The sequence below is a fragment of the Carlito syrichta genome, unplaced genomic scaffold, assembly GCF_000164805.1.
Source record: "Carlito syrichta isolate Samal-C Ts95f unplaced genomic scaffold, Tarsius_syrichta-2.0.1 Scaffold308815, whole genome shotgun sequence".
In the NCBI taxonomy this organism is placed as follows: domain Eukaryota; kingdom Metazoa; phylum Chordata; class Mammalia; order Primates; family Tarsiidae; genus Carlito; species Carlito syrichta.
The window spans coordinates 240,625-267,001 of record NW_007252911.1 but is presented as its reverse complement, the minus strand read 5'-3'; the positions used below and the strand labels follow the sequence as shown (position 1 = coordinate 267,001).

The following is a 26,377-nucleotide window of genomic DNA, read 5'->3' as shown; positions in this document are numbered from 1 at the left end:
GCACCTATAATTCCGGCTACTCGGAAGGCTGAGGTGGAAGGATTGCCGGAGCCCAGCAGGTCGAGGCTGCGGTGGCCGGGAGCGGCCACTGCACTCCAGTCTGGGCGACCTAGTGAGACTCCAACTCAAAAAAACAAAAAACAAAACAACAACAAAAAAGGAAATAGAGGGATCTCAAGTAAACGGTCTCTCATTGCACATAAGGGAGCTGGAAAGACAAGAGAAATCCAATCCCAGAATTAGTAGAAAAATGGAAATTGTTAAAATAAAGTCACAGTTAGATGAAACAGAGACCAAAAAAAATCATACAAGGATCAAGACAAAAAGATGATTCTTTGAAAGAATAACTGAGATTGACAGACCTCTGGAAAGATCAACAAAAGGGGGGGAGGGAGAGAAATTGAATAAACACAATTAGAAACAAAAAAGGTGATTTACAACTGATCCTGAAGAAATACAAAAGATTATCAGAGACTGCTATGAACACCTGTATGTGAATGAACTAGAAATTCAAGAGGAAATGGAGGAAAATTCCTGGCATAACCTCCCAAGATTAAAACAGGAAAAAACCGAAACTCTAAACAGACTAATAAATAAATAAAAATCCAAGAAATCTACTCAGTAATGGGAAATTTCCCAAACTTCCCCAAAAAAGTCCAGGGCCAGATGGTTTCTCAGCTGAATTCTACAAGACATACCAATCCTACTGAAAGTATTTCAAGCAATTGAGAAGGAAGGAATTCTCCCTAGCTCATTCTATGATGCCAATATCATTCTGATACTCCAAAATGGCAAATACCCAACAAGAAAAGAAAACTGCAGACCAGTTTCTGTGATGAACATAGATGCAAACTTTCTCAACAAGATCCTAGCAAATCGTATCCAGCAGCACATTTCAAAGATCATCCATCATGACCAGGTGGGTTGGTTCAATATATGCAAATCAATAATTGTAATCCATCACATAAACAGATGTGTAACCAAAAACCACATGATTATCTCATTAGATGCCTTAAAAGCATTTGATAAAATCCAACATCATTTCTTGATAAAAACCCCCAACCATCCAGGCATCAAAGGAACATTCTTCAGAATAGTAAGAGCCATCTATGACAAATGAAGTCAGCATCATACTTAATGGGCAGAAGCTGAAAACATTCTTCCTAAGAACTGGAATAAGACAAGTATTCCCACTCTAACTCCTTCTATTTAATGTAGTACTGGAAGTCCTAGTCAGAGTAATTGGGCAAGAGAAGGAAATTAGGGGTATCCAAATAGGAAAAGAGGAAGTTAAATTATCCATCTTTACAGATGATATAACTCTATACCTAGAAAACCCTAGATAGTTAATCAAAAACGCTGGGTCTTGAGATATAAAATCAATGTACAAAAAAGGTGGCATTTCTATACACCAACAACAAGCAGACTGATAACCAAATAAAAAAAAACCCAATCCCATTCACAATAGCCACAAGGAAGAAAATACCTCAGCATCCATCAAGCCAAAGATGTCAAATCCTTTACAATAAGAACTACAAAACACTGCTCAAAGAAATCAAGGACAACACAAACAGATGGAAGAACTTCCCATGCTCACTTATTGGAAGAATCAGTGTTGTCAAGATGTCCATTCTACTCATGGCAATGTATAGATTCAGCACAATCCCTATCCAACTACCAGCATCATTTTTTCACAGACCTAAAAAAGACAATACAGAAATTCATATGGAAGTAAAAAAGAGCCCAAATAGCTAAAACAATCTTCAGTAAAAAGAACAAAGCTGGAGGCATCACACTTCCAGACTTCAAACTTTACTACAATGCTACAGTAACTAAGACAGCATGGTACCAGCACAAAAACAGATCAGTATAAAGGGACAGAGAATCCAGAAATAAAGCCATCAACCTTCAACCATCTCATCCTTGACAAAACTAACAAAGACAAATATTGGGGAAAGGAAACCATATCTAGCAAATGGTGCTGGGAAAACTGTTAGCCACACGCAGAAGAATAAAACTGGACCCCTACCTGTCATCATATATAAAAATTAACTCAGGAGTAGGCAATGACTTCATGGTCAAGTCCTCAAAAGCAAAAGCAGCAAAAACTAAAATTAAACGGTGAGGCCTTATCAAGCTAAAACGTTTTTGCGTAGCAAAAGAAACCTTCAAGAGAATAAAGAAACAACCCAGAGAATGGGGAAAAATATTTGCAAACTATGAATCTGACAAAGGCCTAACATTCAAGATCTATAAGAACTCAAACAAATACCAGGAAAAAAACAACTCCATTAAAAAGTGGGCAGAGCATTTAAGCTAGACTGGATTTTAAAAATGTGGTACATATACATAATGGAATATTATGCAGCCATAAAGAAGGACAAACGTATGGACTTTGCAGCAACCTGGACGGATTTACAGTTGATTATACTCAGTGAACATCACAGAAACAAATAGAGAATCATATGTTTTCACTCATAAGCAGAGCTTGAGCAATTAGTATAATACTATAGAAAGGGATTGGCAGTAGTGGTAAACTGTCAGGGGAGGGGGGTGGTGGAACTGGCAGCTGAGGGAAACTGCTAGGGGAGGGAAGGGCATACCTCATCAACAAGGGTACCTGCATAATCAACATTTGTATACCTAATCCTGAATTGTACCCTACACCTTTATAATAAAAAAAAGAATTAAAAAAATTTATTGGGTTAAAAAAAAAGTGGGCAGAGGACATGAACAGACATTTCTCAGAGGAAGATATCCAAGCAGCCAACAAACATATGAAAAAATACTCATCTTTCACCTAATCATCAGAGAAATGCAAATCAAAACTATGTGAGATAATACCTCACACTGGTCAGAATGGCTATCATTAAAAAAGTCAAAAAACAGATGTTGGCAATGTTGTGAAGAAAATGAATCACTTCTGCACGGTTGGTGAGAACGTGAGCTAGTTCAGCCTTTATGGAAAGCAGTGTGGCATTTTCTTAAACAGCTAAAAATTGAGCTACCATATGATCTAGCAATCCTACTTTCAGGAATATGAAGGGGGACCTCCAAAATATGGAATTACCTTTTGGGGAGCAAGCCCCTTGTAGAATACTTGGAATTTTTTCCTCCAGATCAAACTGTCAACCAAAGTTTTTATCTGGAAGTTTTGATTTGCAGAAGAAATATCCTGAGTTGTGGCAAACAGGTGACTGGTTCTTCCACTATGACAACCTGCCCACACTGTGCTGAGTGCTCAGCAATTTTTGGCCAAAAACAGCACCCCGTGCCCCACCCTCCCTGTTCACCCAATTTCACTCTGAGCAACTTTTTTTTTTTGTTCCCCCGGATGAAAGAAGTCCTCAAAGGTAAATGTTTTGCTGATGTGGGACGAGGTGAAACAAAAAATGGCAGAAGTACCAAAAAGGTATCAAAATTGACGAGTTCACAAACTGTTTTGACCAGTGGAAAAAGTGTCTCGATAAGTGTATTGCATCAAATGGAGAGTACTTTGAAGGTGACTGAAGTTTAAAAACAATTTTTTATAAATAAATTCGGTTTTGTCGGGTCCCCCCTTGTAAACCCAGGGAACATAAATTGTCCTACCAAAAAGACACCTGCATATGTATGATCACCACAGCGCTAATCACAATAGCAAAAACATGGAACCAACCCAGATGCCCACTGAAAGTGGACTAGATAAAGAAAATGTGGCACATGTACATGATGGAACACTACACAGTCATAAAGGACAAAATCATGTCCTTTCAGCAACATGGATGCAGCTGGAGACCACCATTATAAATGAACTATCACAGAAACCAAAAACAGAAGACCACAAGTTCTCATTTATAAGTAGGCCCTAAACGTTGGGCATATGAGCACTAAGGTGGGAACAAATACTGGGCACTGTTAAAGGAGGGAGGAAGGGAAGGGGGATAAGGGGTACACAACCACCCATTGGGTATCATGCCCACTACCAGGGGGAGAGAGCGCTTCCTAGAAGTCCAAACCTTACCAGCACACAATTTACTATGCAGCAAAATCCTTACATGAAACTCACAACTCTACAATAAAATAAAATAAAATAGACTAAAATTTAATTTAAAGTCAGAATCAAAGTCCAAACTTCAAGAAATTTCTTACTTCTTTTCCTTTAGATTAATTTCAAATGATGTTATTTCTTCGTTGCAATCAGTTGTTTTAATTGTCTTTATTTGATCCATACATTTTGCTTCTTCTTGTGTCCCATTTTGATGTAATACTGAAGGACAAACAGTAAAAAGCCTTGAATGAAGATCAAGTTAAGAACTGGCCACTGGAAGCATTTCATTTTAATTGTTATTTCATGCCCTTTGACCCTGTAATTCTACTCCTAAGAATGTATCCTAAGGAAATCACACAAGAAAAGAAAAATTACAGTATGCTTCAAGATGATCACTAACCTCTTACCTACAACATCAAAACAATTCAGACATTCAACAATATAATATCTAAGCAAATTATGGTTTCAAGTATATAACACATAATCTTACCATCAAGGAATGAGTAAAAAACAGTTGGTGTTGGGGTGTGTGTGCGCGCGTGTGCGCGCGCGTGCGCGCATGTGTGTGTGTGTGTGTGTGTGTGTGTGTGTGTGTGTGTGTGTGTTGAAGTTATCTCCATCCCTTATCAAAATGGATGTCATGCAAATAAAGCAGGCTTTGAACTGCCTATATTCCCAATAGATTAAAGTAGAACTTAGGCCAGAGGCGATGGTTCACACCTATAATCCCAGCACTTTGGGAGGATGAGGAGGGAGGACTGCTTCAGCCCAAGAGTTCAAGACCAGTCTGGGTAACACAGGAAGACCTGGTCTCTACCAAAAAAAATCAAATAATTAGCTGGGTGTGGTGGCACATGCCTGGCAGGCTAAGGTAGGATTGCCTGGGTGACAGAGTGAGACTCCAGCTGAAAAAACAAACAAAAAAAAATTGAACATGGTTTTCATTTATACATTCCTTAATGGAGACTCTGACCCTCCAGGGAGCCCAGACTATCCAGAGTCAAAAGGGAACCTGAAGTGCTCCCTTGAACTCTCTGCTTTCAGAAGGACTATTTCTGTCACTGCAAAAGAACCATCAGCGCTACACCACCACTACAGAACCACTACAGAAAGCCAGTGGCCTTGAACAGGGGCAAGTAGATAAGAGGGGTTTGGAAACAAATGATAACAATCTCAATGCTGGTCCCAGAAGGACAGATGAGTTTAAAAGGGTAATTTTGTCAAGGTCAAATGAAGAAGAAAAGCTACCTGAGCACTGGGCACAGAGTATAATTTCATTCCCATGAATTTGCATGCTGATGTGAGAAACCATAATAAAGCCTTAACATTTTGGAGGAATTGCTGCCAACTTCTTTCTTTGAAATTTTCAGTATGGCATTGGCAAAGGATTTTATTTATTTATTTTTTTGAATCAGGGTCTCACTCTCTTGCCCAGGCTAGAGTGCAGTGGCACCCTCATGGCCACTGCAGCCTCAACCTGCTAGGCTCAGGTGAACCTTCCGCCTCAGCCTTCCAGGTAACTGAAACCACAGGCTCACACCACCATGCCCAGCTAACTTTTTGATTTATTGTAGAGACAAGGTCTCGCCAAATTGCCCAGGCTGGTCTTGAATCCCGTGGCTCAGGCAATCCTCTCACCTCTGCCTCCCAAAATGCTGGGATTACAGGTAAGAGCCACTGCGCCTGGATGACAAAGGATTTTAAATAACTACACACACACACACACACGATTAATAATATTTTGGTTAAAATGTTCAAACTATTTTAGTTTTCCTAATCATGAAGAAACAGCTTTTTCTGACCAAAAAGGAACTTGTTCATTACAGAGAACTCAGAATCAGGTTCTTTTTAGAGCTTTGCATATTCATGATACAGAATTACTAACAGTTACCTCTGTCCTTGTGGAAATAATTTAGTTTGTAAATGAAGCCATGAAAATTTATAAAGTGGTAATGGTATACCTATCCACATACATTATGTTCTGGTGTGTCTAAAAGGAGAGTAAAATTGACCTCCTATATATAACAATTTGATCAACCTGATTTATTTTGTTTCTAGAAGTAATCTGATTTAGATGAATGGTTAAATTGCTTTATAAAAGTATACCATCTGAGTAAAATCTTAATCACGTGGGAATAAAATTAACATTTAAATAAGTTTCTGGCCCTATTCAATTTGAAGGTTGATATGGTTGAGTAAGAGTTCAAAGGACAGCAGGAAAAAGGAAATGAAAGCCCATCTCTGGAAGACAGAGGGAAGACTGGACATGCAACACTCTCCAGAAAAACTGCTTCAGGTACCCCATCCCAAAGTCTGTATCCCAGTTCCTTTTCTACTTCCATTTAAGTGTTAGACTCTGAAATTGATTTTCTTGTCTTCTAAATAACTAAAAGAAAAAAGAAAATGGCAGTGCTTCAAAGCAACATTAGCAGAGGAAAACAGATTTCACTTCTTAATGTGTGATAAAAAAACAACCAAAAAAGCAAAAAGTAACACTAGGATCAGAGGATGGTGAGTCTCCCTGTATTTTAATAGCATGGGGTTTGCAAAAAGCAGACAAGAACTCTTTTGTGAAAAAACAAATTAACTTTTACTAAGAAGTTCAAAGGTTTCCTGTTCTTATGATTTTCATCACAATTCACTCTGGATGTTCTTTTTTCAGTTTGTGAACAGAAGAGGTTTTGTTTTTCTTGGTTCTGCTCACTATAAAATTGCATCCTAATATCGATGATCTACATGTATAATATTAAGTACCTAGATTTGTGTGCCAACATGCCAGGCTATACAGATAAGAAACAAAGATAGTTTTATAAAAGACTGGCTTTATGTGTACATATTTCTGTCTTGTTACTCAAGCTAAAAGTTAATAGGAAATAGAAGAAACGTAAGACTAAGACAGGGATTAACTTCAAAAGACCTACATGTCTCTTCAGGATTCGGCTGGTAATCAAAGCTGAAAGTCAAGGCACATCCCCGCTCTGTCACTTGATAAGGGAAAAAACTCTCAAATAAGTCCACTCCTCTTTCAATATACTCAAGCACCTCATCTGGTCGGCTCACACCAGAGATGAGTCTGTAAAAATAAAAGAACAGTGATATGAGGACAATGCTAGGAATGAAATCAGAGTCTTTGCAATGAATAGGACACTAAAAAAATAACAAAAAACACTAAAGGTTTAATCTGAGACCAAGGAGGTTGTTTAGGAGAGACAAGAGTGGAAGGGAAACTAACCTTTATTGAGCTTTTCTCTAGGATCAGAAAATATACTATGTGCTTTGTTAAATATCTCAGGCAGTGTCTACCAAGGTGTGGTAGAAAGAACATAGGCTTTGGAGGCACAGAGACTTGGGCTTGAATCCCAGCTTTGCCAATTATGTAACCGCTGTGTCACTTTGGGAAGATTTTGTAGCCTCTGTGAGTTTTAGTTTTCTCATTTTAAAAATAAGAGCAATAATATAAACCCCACAGAATTGCTGTGAGGATTAATGAGATATTTAACAAAGCACATAGTATAGTTTCTGACCCCAGAGAGAAGCTCAATAAAGGTTAGTTTCCCTTCCACTCTCATCTCTTCTAAACAACCTCCTTGGTCTCAGATTAAACTTTATAGTCTATTTTCTATACACTACATAGATATTTTAAGAGTGCAAACCCATGTGCTTTATTTTCCTCTCAAATATTTTGCTTATTTTAACTGTATTTTGCCTATACTTATTTTTCATAATTGGTGCATTAAAGACATTTTAACTACTATATCCCTTATAGGTTCATTTACAAAGCAACCCCTGCTCTCAGAACCTCAACTCTGGGCTGGGCATAGTGGCTAGTGCCTGTAATCCCAGCACTTTGAAGGACAGAGGCAGGAGGATTGCTTGAGGTCAGGAATTCGAAACCAGTCTGGGCAACATAGCAAGACCTCGTCCCTACTTTAAAAAAAATAATAATAATAATAACCTATCAGTTACAACATGCACAGGTGGTGGTAGTGGGTATACTTAAAGCCCAGATTTCTTCACAATAATATAGTGCAATCATATAACCAACAACTATGTGTACCCCCTAAAGCTATTGAAATTTTAAAAAAAGAATTTCAATTCTGGCCACAGGATCTAAGAATCTAGTTGGCTTTCTTTATATTTTTTCCATTAATAAAAAATCTGCACAGTGGAATGAGATGCTGTTTTCCAAGATACACGTTGAGCATCCCTAATTCCAAAATTCAAAATCCAAAATGCCCCTAAATCAAAAATTTTTTGAGTACCAACACGATGCTCACTGGAGCATTTCGGATTTGGGGTTTCTAGATAAGGGATACTCAACCTCTAATAGGTAAGGGATTCTGAGAGTGTTAATGGCACTCAACCAGATTTTGCCACCAAAACAAGATGTGGAGATACACTAGTTCAGGGCTGGCTGCTGTTGTTTTTTCTGTTTGTTTTTCTACCCATAGCCCCTTTACATGAATTGGCAGAGAAAAACTTACAGACTTCCTGATTTCTAAAAGAAGTACAAAAAAAGGCTTATGTAATATTAAATAAGCAGAACTCTTAAATATATGCTGGTTTTCCTGACTACAGTTTCCTTCAAGTAATGTAATGTTTTAGAACTCCTCTCCAACTGAAGCTGGCATTTCCACACACTTATAGAAAGAAAAACAATCCCAGCTTTCAAATTCAGTAACAGACATCTGTGAGCATTTAACGCAAGGAAGTCCAGAAAATGTCTAGAAATGCTGGTGCTGAATTATTGTATGCACCAGAATGAAACAAGTATAGAAGGGGGTACAACAAACACATGAGAACTAAGTTAAAAGTTGGGGGCAAAGGCTGGCTGAGGTGATGGAAATAACCTGTTCCGGTTGGTGTTTATACAGTGTACATATGCATAAAAATTCACTGAGCTGTACACAAGATTCATGTACTTAACTGTAAATTATACCCAGATTTTTTATTTTAATTTTTGAGTTGGGGGTCTCACTCTGTTACCCAGGCTGTAGTGCAGTGGTACAATGATGGCTCACTGCAGCCCTGACCTCCTGGGTTCAGGTGATTTTTCCGCTTCAGTCTCCCAAGAAGCTAGAACTACAGGTAAATATCACCATGCCCAGCTAAGTTTTTTATTTTTGTAGAGATGAGGTCTTGCTATGTTGCCCAGGCTGGTTTCAAACTCCTGTGCCCAAGCGAGCCTCCAGCCTCAACTGCCCAAAGTGCTGGGATTACAGGCATGAACCACCACCCTCAGTCTTATACCTGGATTTTTTTAAAAAGTGGCAATATTACATATATTATATTCTATCCAACAGCCTTAAAGGAGTATAAAGCAGCACCCCATAATCAAAGCTCTTAACATATATGCAGGAAAAAAGCATAAATATTCACACTAAGTGGGATAAAAGACTATATTAAAAAATTGGGGTAGCCTAATACAATATAAGCTGTATTCAGAAACTCAGAATTTATAGCTTCAAATCTTGCAGTTCAAATCTTGAGAGGATTTTCTCACCAGTGCATAGTGAATTCTGAGATTTACAGAAACATAAACCAACCATCAACTGTCAGTCCCCTCAGCTTCAAAAAATAATACTCACTACCTGTTTCAGATCTAAGAATTTCTTAAGGTTCTTATTCGTGGAGCCCATCTTCATCTCACTAGCCATCCCAAAGCTGTTCTCAGGTTTCTTGATTTAAACTAGAGTTCCTTGGCTGGGAGTGGTGGCTCATACCTGTAATCCCCGCACTTTGGGAGGCCAAGGAGGGAAGACTACTTAAGCCCAGGAGTTCGAGACCAGCCTAGGCAACATAGCAAGACCTTTTCTCTACAAAAAATATAAAACTTAGCCTGACATGGTGGTATGTGCTTGTAGTCCTAGCTACTCCAGAGGCTGAGGTGGAAGGCTCACTTGAGCCCAGCAGGTCAAGGCTGTAGTGAGCTGTGATCGTGCCGCTACACTCCAGCCTGCGTGACGAAATGAGACCCTGATTTTAAAAAACCCCAAACAAAAAAACTAGAGTTACACATGACTTTGTACTTATCCCTAGGTACCATGTTATAATGAATAAAGACTAATATTTGGATTGGCACAAGAATAAGGGGAAACAGTATACTTGTTCTTACTTATGAGGCTCAAATAAAATAATTCACATGGCAGTTATCCTTTGCTCTACATTCTGAAATCAAGGGTAGGATAATCTCCCTTCATAGTCTGCCTTAGCAGACTCAGTCCAGAAAAGACAGACTCTACAGTACTAAATTAGCCAGTATTCCTGCCCTGTATCCCACAAGGCCAGCCTGCATCCTAACTGAACACTAGCCTTGGTTTGTCCTCTGGCAGCACTGCAGTCACTGATGACAGCAAGTGTAGTCGAGTCTCCAGGGTCACTGGATTTCCTTGAAAGCCATCCAGAAGGAAACCACCTACGGGCCGCTTGGCTGTCTCTCGTGCTGACCTCAGCCTCTCCTCCATCACATCTCCACCTTCGATTACTCCAATGATCTTACTTTTCTGAAGGACCTAAAATAAAGGATTGAATGTTTTTAACCATTTTCAGCAACAGAGACTTCTGTTTACATGAACCTTACATGGAAGCATGACAGTCAGAAGAGATCTCAGCAAAATTCCTAAAGCTGAAGCATGTAAGGGCAATGATGCTCCCTTCTCTAAGAATCTTTAGGGGTCCAAGGAACACACTTTGAAAGACACTTTACCAAACAGGTAAGAAAAGACTGAAGACAGGGAGGCAATCAACATATGTAGTCTTGTCTGGTTTAGATTAAATTAAATGTACACTGAGCAGGTACCAGAGGAAAAGGACAAAAGAAAGAGTTTTAATTTGTTTAAGTGACTAGGCCTGCTTTAGATCACCTACATGTCTCTTAGCTAGAGATAACTTTAGGAGCTTAGAAGCTGTTCAGTTAAGACAATTGACTATCCATTTGGAAAACAATAAAATGAAGACCACTGCTGCACACCATATTCAAAAAGAAATTCAACGGACCTCATATCTAAACAACAAAAATATATAGTTATACAAGTTTTAGAAGAATATATTGAATATTTTTATAATCTTGGGGCAAGAAAGGCCTTCCTAAGCAAGCTAAAGCTTATAGAAAAAGGTTGACATGTTTGAGTACAAAAACATTAAAATTTCTCTGGTAAAATATACTATCAAAAAAGGCAAGGAAGAACTTACTCTTTGGAGGAATAGATAAATATCTACACCATAAAAAGAGCTCCAACAAATCCTTTAAGGAAATGACAACCCCACAGAAATCTAGGTAGAATACGTGAATATGAAATTCAGAAAAATAAATGTGAATGCCCTAAACACATATGAAGACCAACTAAACCTCACCAGTTAGGAAATGCAAATTGTAAACAATGAGATGCCATTGTTGCCCATACAGTAAAAAAAAAAAGTTAAAACACAGACAACATAGTGGAGTTGAAAGTAAGGAAAAAGGCACTGATAACCAGAGACAGTAAAAATTAGTTCAGCCTCTTTGGAAGGCAAGTAGACAGCACTTATCACAATGTCAATACTTTTATCTTAGGATCCTAAAATTCCACTTCAAATAATCTCTCCTGTAAATATATTCATTCATATGCACCAAGGTATATTTATAAAGGTGCTTATATAATGAAAAACTGTAAACAACCTAAACATCCAACAATAGAGTAAAGGCTTAAATAAATTATAATATATTCACAGTGTGGCTTTCTATTCAGCTGTTTTAAAAGAATGCAGAAAACACAGCAACAAATGCAAAGACAGGGAAAAAAACTTCATGATATTGCTGAGTGAAAAAAGAGCAACTTGCTGAACATATGATTATATTCATGTAATAAAGACATATATATCTGTGTATTAATTATGTGCATGTAATTGTAAAAAATAAGGCTTGCAAGAAAATACACAAATCAGCAGTAGCTCTTGAGTAAAAGAGAGGGACAGAGGCCAGGCGTGGTGGCTCAAGCCTGTAATCCCAGCACTTTGGGAGGCTGAGGTGAGGAGACTGCCTGAGCCCTCAGGTTCGAGAATAGCCTGGGCAACTTGGTGAGACTTCATCTCTGCAATAAATCAAAAAACTAGCTAGGGGTGATAGCGCATGCCTGTAGTTCCAGCTACCTGGAAGGCTGAGGTGGAAGGATCACGTGAGTCCAGCAGGTAATGTTGGGGTGGCTGTGAGTGTGCCACTGCACTCCAGCCTGGGTGACGGAGTAAGACCAACTCAAAAAAAAAAAAAGAAAAGAAAAAAGAGAGAGGGATGGTGAGGAAGCTGTAAAGAGGAAATTTTGCTACTTAGTTTAAGCAGGTGGGACTCAATCAGACTATTGCTCTAGAGAGAACATGTTGGCTGCTGTGTAAAGAGTAATTTAAGAGAGGGAATGGCTAAAGAATGGGGTAGGAGAAAACTTCAATAGTCCAGGTGAAAGATGAGATGACCTGTACCAAGGAGTGGCAGTGGGGATGAAGAGGAAAGATAAAACTGAAAACCTCATCAGGAGGGAGGATCAACACAACCTGAATGATTAGTTTTCCAAGTACAGGATAAAGACAAAGTCTAGAATGACTCCTGGCTCCTGTTTTGGAAGACCAAGGAGATGGTGAAAAGAGCAGAAATTCCTAGAAAAGCAGTGGAGGACAAGGCAAGATGATTATTCTGTTGTGTATATTCTGAGTTTGAGGTATTAGTAGGATGTACAAATGGCAGTCTTAATTCAGCCACTAAATATATGAACCTAAGTTATGGCTATGTGTGATTAAAAAAAGATTGCCCAGGCTAGAATGGTGGACACTTGGTACAATGCTACCACCCCCCACTCCTGCTTCCACGGCAGACATGGCTAACAGAAAACTCTCTTCCTGCTGCATTGGGCATGATACCTTGGCTGAAACCCATTTGCCATCCCTGACCTGGGGAATATATGGAGAAGAAAAGCCAAAAACAGAATCTTGGGAAGCATCAATATTGAAGGGCATTCAGTCTAAAAGGATCTAGTGAGTAAGAAGGATTAGGAATCATGGGGGAAAGAAAAAGACGTATGTAGATATACAAAGCAGACAGTTACACAGGCCTAGACTAGTCATGTACTATATGACTAGCACAGTCCTATTTGGGAAACTCCCTTTTGTGTGCATAAAATGTATGATTATATAATTTATTCTCTAAAATGGAACACTTAAGAATAAATGGGGAGCACCATTAATAATCATGCCAAGACAATAGTTTAAGCCTAAGAGACACAGAGAGGGACTCTGACATTTAACCAACACGCAGAAATAATACAAAATGATGAGGCTCATTGCAACAACATAGATGAGGGACTTGAGGCTTACCTGGCCTTTCTAAAAATCATCTTTGCCACACTCACTGTTTTGCTTTCTACTTACCTAAGTATTACTAATTCTACATGGATAATTACTGGTTCAAAATAGTTGCTAGCATGTCATCATCACCAACTACTCAGACCTACAAACTTTTTTTTTTTTGAGTTGAAGTCTTACTCTATTGCTTAGACTGAAGGGCTGTGGCATGCTCACAGCCACCGCAGCCTTGACCTGCTGGGCTCAGGTGATCCTTCTGCCTCAGCCTTCCAAGTAGCTGGAACTACAGGCAGTGCCACCGCACCCAGCTAATATTTTGATTTACTGTAGAGATGAGGTCTCGCCAAGTTGCCCAGGCTGGTCTTGAACCCGTGAGCTCAGGCAGTCCTCTCACTTCAGCCTTCCAAAGTGCTGGGATTATAGGTGTGAGCCACCATGCCTGGCCCCCACACCAAACTTCTACTGTAGAAACTGTGAGTTCTATTCATTGTGACAAATAAGCTTCCTGTAATTATTTTGTGTATATTAATTTTATTAGTCAAATTTTGTTTTTATTGCTAAATTCAAAATAATAATGTTTCTCACACTCAATGCGCTTCGCCATAGTGGGACCCCATTACTCCTCAGGATTACTCTACAAACATGGCCTCAGACAGTGAAATTCTCCCTTCTGACCCCTATCTTCTGTTCACCTGCCCTCTCCACTCTCCACTAGTAAATGCATCCTTCTCCAACTTCACCTCTGCTATCAAGATCCCTTATTTACTGCTACAGCTTCATCTTCCTCACTGCAACATAACCATTCACCATCAGCAAACATGTACTGAGGGATTACTATGTGTCAGGCATCCTGTTACATGATGAAGACACACAAATGACACACTGAAACTGAGCTTAAGGAGGCCAGTTTAATAAAGACAAATGCATCAAGAAATCACTGCAATACAATATGACTGGGGATATAATACAACTACATACAAATGAAAGGGGTAGCAAAGAGTGAAAATTTCCTAGAAGTGTAGGGGCCAGTTTCTTAGAATAATGAATGAAATGAAATGAGCCCGATGTGGAAGCAAGAAATGGAATATGGCTGGAGATAAGAAGAAACAGTCCAGAAGGAAATCTGTGTACAAGAGCACCAGAATGAAAAGGGCTGACACCTCTAGGAATTGCAAGCAACTCAGAAAGGCCAGAGTGCAGGCCACAGGAGAAAGTAGCCCACAGTGAATTAGAGGAGCAGGCAGAGGCTAGGTCACAGCGGGGTGTCCAAGGCATCTAAGAGTTTTAGAGGAGTGGGCAAGGAGCTCATATTTGTGCTTTACAAAGATCTCCTGGATAACGGGGCTGAAGATGGGCTGGATGAACATGAGAATGGATTTTGGGGGGCCGAGGTGAGAGGACTGCTTGAGTCTAGGAGTTTCAGACAGTCTAGGCAACATAGAGAGACCTCGTCCCTACAAAAAATTAACCAGGTGTGGTGGCACATGTCTGTAGTCTCAGCTACTTGAAAGGATAAGGTGGAAGCTGTGGTAAGCTATGATCATGCCACTGTCTTCCAGTCTGGAAGACAGAGTGAGAGAGTGAGACACACACACACACACACACACACACACACACACACACAATGAGAATGGAGGCATAGAGAAGAGTTCCAAGGTAACTGTGAACCTGAGAAATGATGTGGTTATGGCTTTGGCTTAAGGTGGTAATAAGGAAGGAGTAGATTCTAGACATATTAAGGGAGGTGGAATCAAGGAGGAGTGAATAATTGGATATTATATGTGAGTGAAAAACAGAAGTACTGAAAAACTCAAATTTCTAGGGTTGAGAAACTTGGTAGATGCCATAAACTGAGAAAAAGTATTGAGGAAGAGCAAAAGGAAGAACAGGTTTGTGGAGATAAGACAATGGGTCTGGTTACTTCTGAGTCTGAGGGATATTCTAGTGATACAACCTAGCTATAGACCAGTAGTTATGTAATTTTGAAGGTAAGTAGAATAATCTTGATAAAATATGTAAGTTTAGAATTACTCAGCAATTAAAACTAAGGGAAGGTTGCCCAAGGACAACATATACAGAGTGGAATGAAAAGACAGCCTAAGATAGAATCCTAGAGAACAATAATACTTAGAGTTCATGAAAAAAAAAATAGGAGAAAGTAAAACAGACCAAGAAGTGAGGAGCAGAGAAGGAGGAGGAGAAACAGAAAGGTGGTATCATGGAATGTCAGGGAGGTGAGTTTCAAGAGAAAGGAATGGTTAGCACAGCCTTACCTCTGACTCTTCTTGAAGCCGCAGACAGTTATCCAGGAACAAAAGTGATCGATCCACAGACTTTCTGGCCCTTTTTAAGGATGTTGCTTCCTCATAAGATGCCTCTCCATCCGAGAGACACTGGAACCAGTCTGGCTGAAGGGCCTGCTGAATTGTCATGAACTTGGAAGCAGTCATTTCCACTCTTCCTCCAACACCCCATACAGAGACAGACTGCCACAGAGCCAGATGATGAAGAATTACCAAGAGTAAAATGCACATAAAAGAAAACTAATAAAATCATTCTTCTTTACAACTGGAGAGATGGTGACAAGTTAATATCCTAGACATAGTGAGTACAAGAGTTATACTATATTCCAAATTCTCTAGGGATCTATCTTACAGCTCGTAGAGACTCCCTCAATGGCCATACAAGCCAACTTTCATGCTAGCCCCCAGGAATTCTTTGTTATACTTTTCTAGCCATCTTCCGTTCTTTTATCCTGCATGCTCCACCCCCACCCCACTCTTGCTGTTCCTGAATATACCACAGACTTTAATTCTGTTCTGCTTTGATCACATTGTTCCTTTTGACTGAAATGACCTTCTCCTACTTCTTTTGTTATTAAGTCCTTATTGATACATAATATTTGTACATTTTATAGGGTCAATGTGGTATTTTGTTACATGCACAGAATGTGTAATGATCAAGAATTCTCTCTCCCTTACAATTGGGGTAGATAATAGAGGTCAAAATATTTTCTTCAGAATTCAAATTATAAAATAAAAAGAAGCCTACAACAGCAGAAGAATTGAAAATAGTGTTCTTAGGTACAATTAATAGATATTGCTGACATCAGTGAGGTGAGGCAGGAAAAGTGAATGCGTTTATAATGTAGCAGCACACACCCAAGCCCTGCCAGTATGCTGTCCCTAGTGCCAGTGGGGCTACCTCTCAGGAGAAAACTTTGAATGAAGTCCTTTTGGTACTGTTATTCAGTAGATAAAAATCTCTGCTGTGGACCTAGCTTTTTCAGATTTTGTTCTACCAGCAAGCAGTACTATATTGAGGTTCCACTATATATAGTTATACATGTGATAACACACATCAGCAACTTTTGCCATTCTTCCTGAAGTTGTTAAAACTGCAAATAAAGCATGACATCAAAAGACTATTGTTTCCCCCATCATAGCATGTACTTTTTTCCGCATGTACTTGATCCTCCTCCACCTTCAAATTTTTTTGCAACAATGAAAACGCTGAGGATACATTCCTCACCTTAACCCTATCCTTAGGCAGCCCAACTCTAATTCTTATAAACCATCCCACCCATTATAATCACCAAAATAAAAGGAAGGCATAACGGGGTTCATCCCAGAAAGTGGGATCCTAGTGTCTGAGGGATGCAATAGGCTGACTTCCTGGGACAAAACTGCAGCCTTGGAAGCCTTGGAAGCCCTTCTGAAAACACACCTTGTTTGTTACATAACCAGCTGGGCAGGGGCTGACTGGATCGTGCAGGGAGCAGTACAAGAGTGAGTCTGGCATTCCTGAATAAACACAAAAAAAGAACCCTTGAGAGTGCTTACATCAACAATCACATTGTGTTGTTACAGGGAACAGGTTTTCAATGTGTACTGCTGAATAAAGCAACTCGAAACATAGTAAACAGTTGGCATCTGATCCTGGAATCATAGGAGCCTATCAACATAAATGAAAAGATTACTTTGAAACCTATTCATCTAAAAAAAAATAAATGTAAAGGTTCAGGTCTAACATGTGAGTTGTTACAAAGGAAAGGTATATCTTAAAGTACAAGATATAATGAAAGTGACATGTTAATCCTGCTTGATTTGAGTAAGATTATCAAATTTAATATCAAGTATGCTCATTTTAGGTACCATTCAAGGGGAATCAGCTACTGAAAAGATAAAATATCATGGTCATAAGGTAATCCCATTAATAACATATCTCATTACTAATATCATAGGCCCCTAGGAGCAGAATTATAGAGAAGCTATAGGATACTGCAAATGGTTCTCATTCTCTGTAAGTTTCATTGATTCAAGATGACAGTTTCTTAGGTTCTTTAGTCAAAAAGGCAAACATTAAAAATAAAAATAACAAAAAAAGTTTAGTAAACCATATGTGCTTAAATTTCATATATTATACAACATTTTCTATTTAAAAAATAGGATTTCGGGCCAGGCATGGCTCAAGCCTGTAATCCCAGCACTTTGGGAGGCTGAGGTGAGAAGACTGCCTGAGTTCAGTGGTCCGAGACCAACCTGGGCAACTTGGTGAGACCTTGTCTCTACAATAAATCAAAAAATAAGCTGGGCATGGTAGCACATGCCTGTAGTTCCAGCTACTGAGACGGCTGGGAGGCGGAAGGCTTGCTGGAGCCCAGCAGGTTGAGACTGTGGTGGCCGTGAGCATGCCACTGCACTCCTGGATGACAGAGAGAGACTCCAACTAAAAAAAAAAAGATTTCACTGAAAAAAGACAAAAATAAATAAATAAAGTTAAAAACCTCTTTGATTTTCCACTTCATTTTCCACAATTTCAATTATTGCAATTATCCCTAGAAAGCTTACATTAGTTATTTTAATTAATTATATGCCTGTATACTTTAAAGCTGGTTATTGAAATTGGCCTCAGATCTAGGACACTATTACATAAATTCTACTGAAATGCAGGGTCTCATGACAACCAACAAGTCATCATGCAGTAGCCCTCAGAAGCAGAGGGCTGAATAACCAACGGAAAGAGGATTTTCATTCAGTTAAGTGAGTCCCAGATAACAGAAAAAGCTTCAGGAGAAAGTGGCCTACAGAAGAACTGATTCTCTAGTTGTCACTGCTAAACTTTTCCTATAAGTAAATGAACATACATGTTCATGAACAATTCTATTTCTGGAACAAAAGATAATATTAACATGTCAGAATGTAGCTGTATATAAACTCCTCATCCTCCCCTGTATGTTTGAGGTGTAAGCACAATGAGACCGCTTCAGATCACATGTATCCCCCTTGCAAGTTCTCACCTCTATGTCTTTGCTCAGTGACTAGAGCTTCTGTCCCGCACCAGTGTACCAGCACTGCTGCTCCCAATCCTGACCTGGCTAATGCTTGCTCCTCCTCGAACCAGCCAAGATGCTCCTCATCTTCTCTCTCAAGAATCCTTTTACACATAGCCCAGAGCAGATTACATGCTCCACTCTCTGGCCTGTCATAATATACGTACATATCCCTAATCCTGCAAAGCAGTCACTATATTCTTACTAGAATTACCTTTTTATTTTAACCCCAGCTAGACTCTGAATTCCATGGGAGCAGCAACTATTCAATTTTGAATCCCCAATGCCTGGTTCTTAGATGTTCAAAAATGTCTCAGTTCAATTTTCCCACTCAATTTTGAACCCCCAATGCCTGGTTCTTAGATGTTCAAAAATGTTTATTAAAATAAAGAATAAATAAACATATGAATACAAAAATCAAAGGATCAACAGCACCTCCAAACTCCAGATTAACACAAGGCACCTACAAATATCTTAATTAATTTTTACCTATAAACTTTCCAACTCCTTCCTTATATTCTGCCAAAACTTCATGATGTTCTGCCCTGTAATTAAAACAGAAAAGTACATATAATAATAGATCATTCTGCAGGTTCTCTATTTAACAACAGAAGTGCTCTTCTCCTCATCCAAATAAGCTATGTGACAGTAAACACAGTTGTGAACATCAAGTACATCATTACTCAAGAGTCCCAACTAACTAGGTTCATTAGCCAGAATTAAGGTCTCCAATTTTCAAGTGGTTCTGTGAGAGAAGAAACCGGCAAAGATCAACTGCTTCAGAATACTTAGATTTTCTTCCTCCTCTTGTCCCCTTAAAAATCACTGTCATTAATACAGAACCACAGCGTAACTCGGTCAAATAGCCAGTTCTTCAATTAAGTAAAAAGTCAGTAAGTATATTACAAAAACTGATCTAATTCCCTTAGTTCTGTTTCCATAAAGTCATACCAACAAGTACGTGGGCAGAGGCAGAAAATCTTTGAGGTTGGTGCAGGATGATAGCCCCTGACCTCCAAGTTTAGCTTTCATACAGCATTCTCTGCTCTGTTACCCCTCAGAGCAGTGGCAATGAAGGCAGTATGGGACTGCAGGTTTGGAGGAAAAGTGAAGCAAATCCAACAATTAGTCTAGACTGTGGCTTCCAGATTAGGGCTAGAGGATGTATAATATCTGACACTTCTCTTCTGATTTCATTCTGAAAGTCTACAAATTACACATAAGAGCAAAATAAATCTTTCTCTTTTTTACAACTAACTAGGCTGCAGCCAGAGTTCATACTTGAGTCATTGGTTCTAACACTTACAGGGATGACAGTGTTAGTTGAGCCATGGCAGGAACCCCATGGATATTATGCAGTGTGTGATGAGTAAGGTGTGGGGCAGAGCCAGTCTTGGTGTACAGAAGGCAGCCTGGAATGTCCATGGTGCAGTCTCCTGTCTTGCCCAGGTTTTTTATTTTTCCTAGGCGACAGCCATTAACCACCTTGGTAAGACTCAGCTTCATCCTAAGGGATTCCTCTAGGTCCTGACAAGAAAAGAGCATTAAATTTAGAAGGAGTTTCACATCTAAAGGCTAAGCATTTTCGCAAAGAAAGCAACCTACAGAAAAATGAATGATAGCATGTGTATTACTATTTCTAGTCGACATTTATTCTTAGACATCAGGAATAGGGGAGTTGGAAAAGATACAGAGAAAATAAAATAACTTCCCCAAGGTCCCAGAATAATTTGATGATTATCAGCTAATTAAACATTTAATCAGAGAATTTTTTTTGTCTGAGTTGATGAAAACCAAACAAATGAAAAGACAGAAGTGGAAAGACTTATTATGGAAAGAACGTGCCATGAAGCCAAGGCTCACTCTCAGCCTTGAAAATGTGTATAGAGAACAGTCACAATGCTGACATCATACTGATTACCGATCTGATCTACTTCTCTTTCTCCAGTTTGAGAGAATACTAAGAATACAGCAATTTTGCCTGAAGAAAACAGGTTCCAGAACAGGATACTGGTATTTATTAAATATATGAACAAATATATCAAAAGACTATCACTGAAGTGGTATTGTTTCCCAATTTGCTCTTATATGGTATCCAAGCAGAGACGGGAAACTCTGTGGAGCACACACATGATCCACAAGCAATTTTCATTATTTTTATAACTGAAAAAGACAAACATCTGTTTAAAGAAAAAAACAAAGACATGCTTTCTAATTTCTAGATATAACAGGGAAAAAAACCCAGAAAACATCAATTATTTGTTGGATGTCCAATGATTTAGTATTCAGTGAAGCAAAGCTCTAGGTTCTACTTTCAAAATGTACTGTAGAACTTGAGAAGCATGCAGAGCAGATTATTTGCTAAATGTCACCAGGCACACCAACATTTTGCAAATACTTCATTACATATCAACAGCAAGTACCATACTCTCTGGAATTCTTGCCAGTTGGGCCAGGGCCAATTTGTTTGGTTGATAAATTATTACAGACATTTGAGAGGCTCCAACCTTATATCCCATCCTCTAAAGCATTAAGCTACATCATACTATGTAGCCAACCATTGCTTAAGATGCTACCAAACAAATAAGCCTCATCAGTCATGAGTTACAAATACTCAGGAATGCAAACATTACTTTTTCAGAAGACATAATTATTATGTTTAAAGAAAACAGTCATCACAGTCATTAGAATCTTAGACATAAGAATAACTACACTCAGTATGGTCCAATAGGAGACTTTATGTTCATTGTACATTATAAAAGCTAGCTTCAGTGTTTGAAGAAAGTCTGGGTAATTTTCTATGACTATAAGATCATCATTTCAAGTTACCACAAAGATAACAGAAATGAAGACTGGTAAGGGAAAAAAGTTGTGCTATAAAGAATAGTATAGAGGTCTTTGTACAAACTCTATTGTTACACATTAAAACTGCTTAAAAGAGGAAAGTCCCTTTCAAAAAATAATACAAAGGTACTGTAGAAAACAGAATAATAATATTCCTTACTTATTTATCAGATACTGACTTCAAGTGATAAAAACATAGCTTACATTTTAAGCCAACAGACCTCTAAAGCAAAATTTAAGACAGCGTTTTGAAATCTAATTAGCTCTGGAGAATTGAAGTAGGGGGAGCACAGAGACCAAAAAAATGTACTTTAAAGCGAATGAATCAACATCTGTTGTTCTGACTGAATATTAAAATTGACCAATATGGAATACTAGACTTGAAACATAAGAACTAATGAAAATTTAATAGACCAGGATTATTAAATACTGCAATAATTTAAGCACTTCCTACCCTCACACACATTGTAGAATGGAAGAAACTGTACTGTCTGGAGCTATTTCAGAAAGAGTTAGAGACAAGAATTTGTTGACTCCTCCAAAAATTCTGTCTTACTCCAAAAATATCGATCTTGTCTGAGCGGTATATGGTATGTAAAGAGTTTAAAAGTACATACATGAGTTGTGTTATTTTTTTATTTTTCTTCTCCTTTTTTTTTTCCTGGCATGCTGTCATTGAGAATGACAGTGAGCTATGTTATTTAAATTAAATTCATATAAAGGTAAGAAGAACTTTCATTGGGTAAAACTAGTATGTTTCAAAAATAAAGTTTAAGATTGTAGGATGTTACTAACTTTCATTATCTCCTCATCAAACCCATGCTCTTTTCTCTCATTTATTAATAAATGACAGAAACAACAGAAAACTAAATCTTCTGATTAGCATAACATAATCTGCTTTTCCATGCTGAGTTAACTCAACTCCTGGTAGGAACAAACCCCAGTGCTTTGGTAAACTTGTGCTTAATATCCCAGTAATGTATGATTGCCATTAGACTTTAGAAATGGTGAAAAGTTTTCAGAGTTCACCATTACTATCAGAGATACCAACCCAGGAACTCCTCATCACCACTATCACCCCCTTTGCCATTTTACAGTAACAAATCTGAGGTTCAGCAAGATTAATCATAAGCTTGGTCTAGAACCCAGACCTCCTGTAAGGAGGCCTGTGCTCTTTTCATGATGCCTCTTAAGAGAGAGTAAATCTAACAGGCTACAAGTTGCATTCTGACATTTCTTTTAAAAGAATATCCTACAGTGTACAATGGGTACTCAAATTAAGAGAAGATTTTCCAAAATTGTATGTAATCTGCAAAACATTTTTGTTTTTTCCCCTAGAACACAATGTGAAAAGTCATAAAAACAAAGTAGCTCTCAAGCTCTCTAACCTATGCAAGCAGAATGACACACATGCGCAAAGAATGGCTGCTTCCTGTTCCCTCTAAGGATTTACTGGTTAGTGGGCTTGCCACTGGTCGAGAACTGGCCTTCTACCGGGCAAGCCAAATCTAATTTTGTCTATATACCCAGCACAAATCTGTAACTCAGTGTCAGGCTCAATCCAACCAACCTCTGAGACTAAACAACAAAATCAGCTTCAACAATTATTTACTCTGAGAAAAAAAAAAAAAGCAAAGTAGATCAGCCAGTGCATCCTTGTCCTACAGAATGCCATATAGGAAGCCAAATATGCTATGTAAGCACAGAATCAGAATAGGAGGAGTAAGGAACGTTATATATATAAAGGAAACTAAAAGAAAACCCACCGGGTCTCTTAATACAGTACTGCCGCCCCAACCCATGGTTTTGCATTCTGTAGTTTCAGTTCTGCGGTCATTTGAGGTCCAAAAGTATGAAAGGGAAATCTCCAGAAATAAGCAATAAATAAGCTTGAAATTGCATGCCATTTGGAGTAGCATAATGAAATCTCTCACCATTCAACCCCATCCTTCCTGAATGTGGATCATCCCTTTGTCCAGTGTTTCCATGCTGTAGACACTCCCCACCTGTTAGTCACTTAAGAGCCATATCAGAAATCAGACCAACTGTGCAGGCTCTCAGAACTTGTGCCCAATAACCCTTACTTTACTTAATAATGGCCCTGAGTTGGGGCCGCGGTTCAGTCACCACCACGCAGCTCTTTGTCCTCACCCAGAAACGACACACCCTCGAGGTGACCGGTTGGGAGACGCTGGAGGGCACTGCCCCGAAACATCAAGTTGTACTCTTGGCAGGCACGCCCCTGGAGGATGAGGCCACCTTGAGCCAATGTGGGGTGGAGGCCCTGGTCATCCTGGAAGTTGCTGGCCACATGCTTGGAGGTAAAGTCCATGGTTCCCTTGCCCATGCTGGGAAAGTGAGAGCTGAGACTCCTAAGGTGGCCAGGCAAGAGAAGAAGATAGGCTGGGCCAAGCGGAGGATGCAGTACAACTGGCAATTCATCAATACTGTACCCACCTTTGGCAAGAAGAAGGGTGCCAATGCCAACTCCTAAGTCCTTTGTAATCCTGGCTTTCTCTAATAAAGCAACTCAGCCTGGTCAAATAATAATAATAATAATAATAATAATAATAATGACCTCAAACCACATGAGTAGAGATGCTGGCAATTCACACATGCCAAAGAGAAGTGGTAAAGTGCTTCCTGTAAGTGAAAAGGTGGAAAGTTCTCCACTTACTAAGGAAAGACAAAAGACTGTATGCTGAGATGACCAAGATCTACCATAATAAGAATAAATTTTCCATTCATGAAATTGTGAAGGAGAAAGAAATTCATGCTAGTTTTGCTGTTGCACATCAAAATGCAAAAGTTACGGCCACAGTGTGTGATAAGAACTTAGTTAAGAAGGAAAAGGCATTACATTTGTAGGTGAAAATGTGACCAAAAAATATGTTCCAATGAGTGGCAACATGTTGCCCCAGAAAGCACTCAGCCTATATGAAGACTACAGAATGGGATCTCCTGAAATAAGGGAGTTAATTTCTTACTGTGCCTAATTAATAAATTAAATGTTACCATAGGTATGTATGTATAGGAAAAAACAGTGTGTGTGTATCTATCTATCTATCTATCTATCTATCTATCTATCTATCTATCTATCTATCTATCTATCTATCTATGTATCAATCATCTATCCATCTATCTAAGGTTCAGTACTATCTGCAGTTTCAGGAATCTACTAGAGGCCTTGGAATATATTTGCCGCAGATAGAGGGGACTACTTTACAAGTATAACCACACTCAGAATCTTCAAGGTTGGATACAGGGACTCTAGTGTAGACTGTAGAGACAGCCAGACCAGGAAGCCAGACCCTTGGCTTCCAAGACTCACCTTTCTCTCAGGGACCTCTTAGCTTCATGCTTGTGTGAGGAAAGAATGAACATGTTCTATGAGTCCTCATCTTTTAATAAAAGAGCTTCAAGTGTGATTAATCATCCACTGAATCTTGATGGTATTTTCTCTCATCTCCTCTTCTCACTCTTTCCTCAACTGAAGAAATAGTTTTCTTCATTCTTAACCCAGTATCTGTCATTATAGGTCCTTGGTAGCTCTAAAGGACACCAGCCACCACATTCTTAGAGGCAGAGATGGACTCTTCTGTAATACAATGGCTTATCCCAATGTAATCCTTGTGACTTTAAAGATGAAATTCAAAATCCTTAGCTTAGCACACTGAACTTACTAGGTCAGTTGGAGAGAAATACACACTTGGCTTTCTCTACAGTATAAGGCTTTGGTGCTATGTACTCACTTCTGCTGTTTGGAGCTTTATAAAAGTTCTACCCTAGTCACAGTAATCCAACATGTTACTGAAGAAAAAAATTAGCAAGAAAAAGGAGATGACTGGGTTTAAGAAAAAAAGTACTATAATAGATTAATTGCTATTGCAGTGATTCTGTTTGTGAGAATGAATGCAAATATTAAGAAATCTGAGGCCAGGCGCGGTGGCTTATGCCTATAATCCCAGCACTTTGAGAGGCTGAGGTGAGAGGATTGCCTGAGCACACAGGTTCAAGACCAGCCTGGGCAACTTGGTGACACCTCATCTCTACAATAAATGAAGAAAAATTAGCTGGACATGATGGTGCATGCCTGTGGTTCCAGCTACTTAGAAGACTGAAGTGGAAGAATTGCCTGAGCCCAGCAGGTTGAGGTTGCGATGGCCGTGAGCATGCCACTGCACTCCAGTCTGGGTGACAGAGTGAGACTCTGACTCAAAAAAAAAGAAAAGAAATCTGAGGAAAGCATCAGAAAATGTACTTCAGCTGGAAATCAACATTTAAAAAAATAAAATAAAATTTTGTCCAGAAATAGAAGAACCAAGCCTTCCTTTCCTCATTCACTGTTCAGATTATGGTAAATGTTTTTATAATTGAACTTTTTTTTTAGGGGCTCAAATACAATATAAGTTTTTACCACGAAGTAATTATATAATATACACAAATATACCTATTCATGTACTTTTTTATTGTACTTTTAAAAAAAATTTCTTGATTTATGTTGCCTAGGCTGGTCTCAAACATGTGGGCTCAGGCAATCCTCTCACCTCCACCTCTCAAAGTCCTGGAGTTACAGGTGTGAGCCACCGTGCCTGGCTCATGTACATTTTTTACAAACATGCTTTGAAAGTGATATAATCTACCAACCCAAGCAAAACTCAAGAAATAGATCACTAGTCTCCAAAATATCAACTAGTTTTTGTCTTTGTCATAATCCTTTCCCCTTTCACTTGTTATGGGTCTTTTCTAGTATTTCTGGTGTTGGACTTTTCCTAAACACACAAAACTTCACACTTCCTTTTTTTTTTTTTTTTTTTTTAGTCAGAGTCTCCCTCTATCACCCA

General features: G+C 38.8%; 1 protein-coding gene across 1 annotated transcript in view; it reads right to left on the bottom strand.

The window, feature by feature from the left end:
* The window catches only part of QTRT2 (queuine tRNA-ribosyltransferase accessory subunit 2), an 84,039-nt gene that overhangs the window by 5,126 nt on the left and 52,536 nt on the right, over positions 1 to 26,377 (bottom strand). Inside the window, exons 3-9 of the mRNA XM_008065858.2 lie at positions 19,996 to 20,216; positions 19,179 to 19,234; positions 17,084 to 17,160; positions 15,631 to 15,843; positions 10,343 to 10,542; positions 6,952 to 7,103; positions 4,132 to 4,249 (exon numbers count right to left, since the gene is read on the bottom strand). Coding sequence (XP_008064049.1) covers positions 4,132 to 4,249; positions 6,952 to 7,103; positions 10,343 to 10,542; positions 15,631 to 15,843; positions 17,084 to 17,160; positions 19,179 to 19,234; positions 19,996 to 20,195 — 1,016 coding nt within the window. The 5' untranslated portion in view covers positions 20,196 to 20,216. The remainder of the gene's footprint in view (positions 1 to 4,131; positions 4,250 to 6,951; positions 7,104 to 10,342; positions 10,543 to 15,630; positions 15,844 to 17,083; positions 17,161 to 19,178; positions 19,235 to 19,995; positions 20,217 to 26,377) is intronic.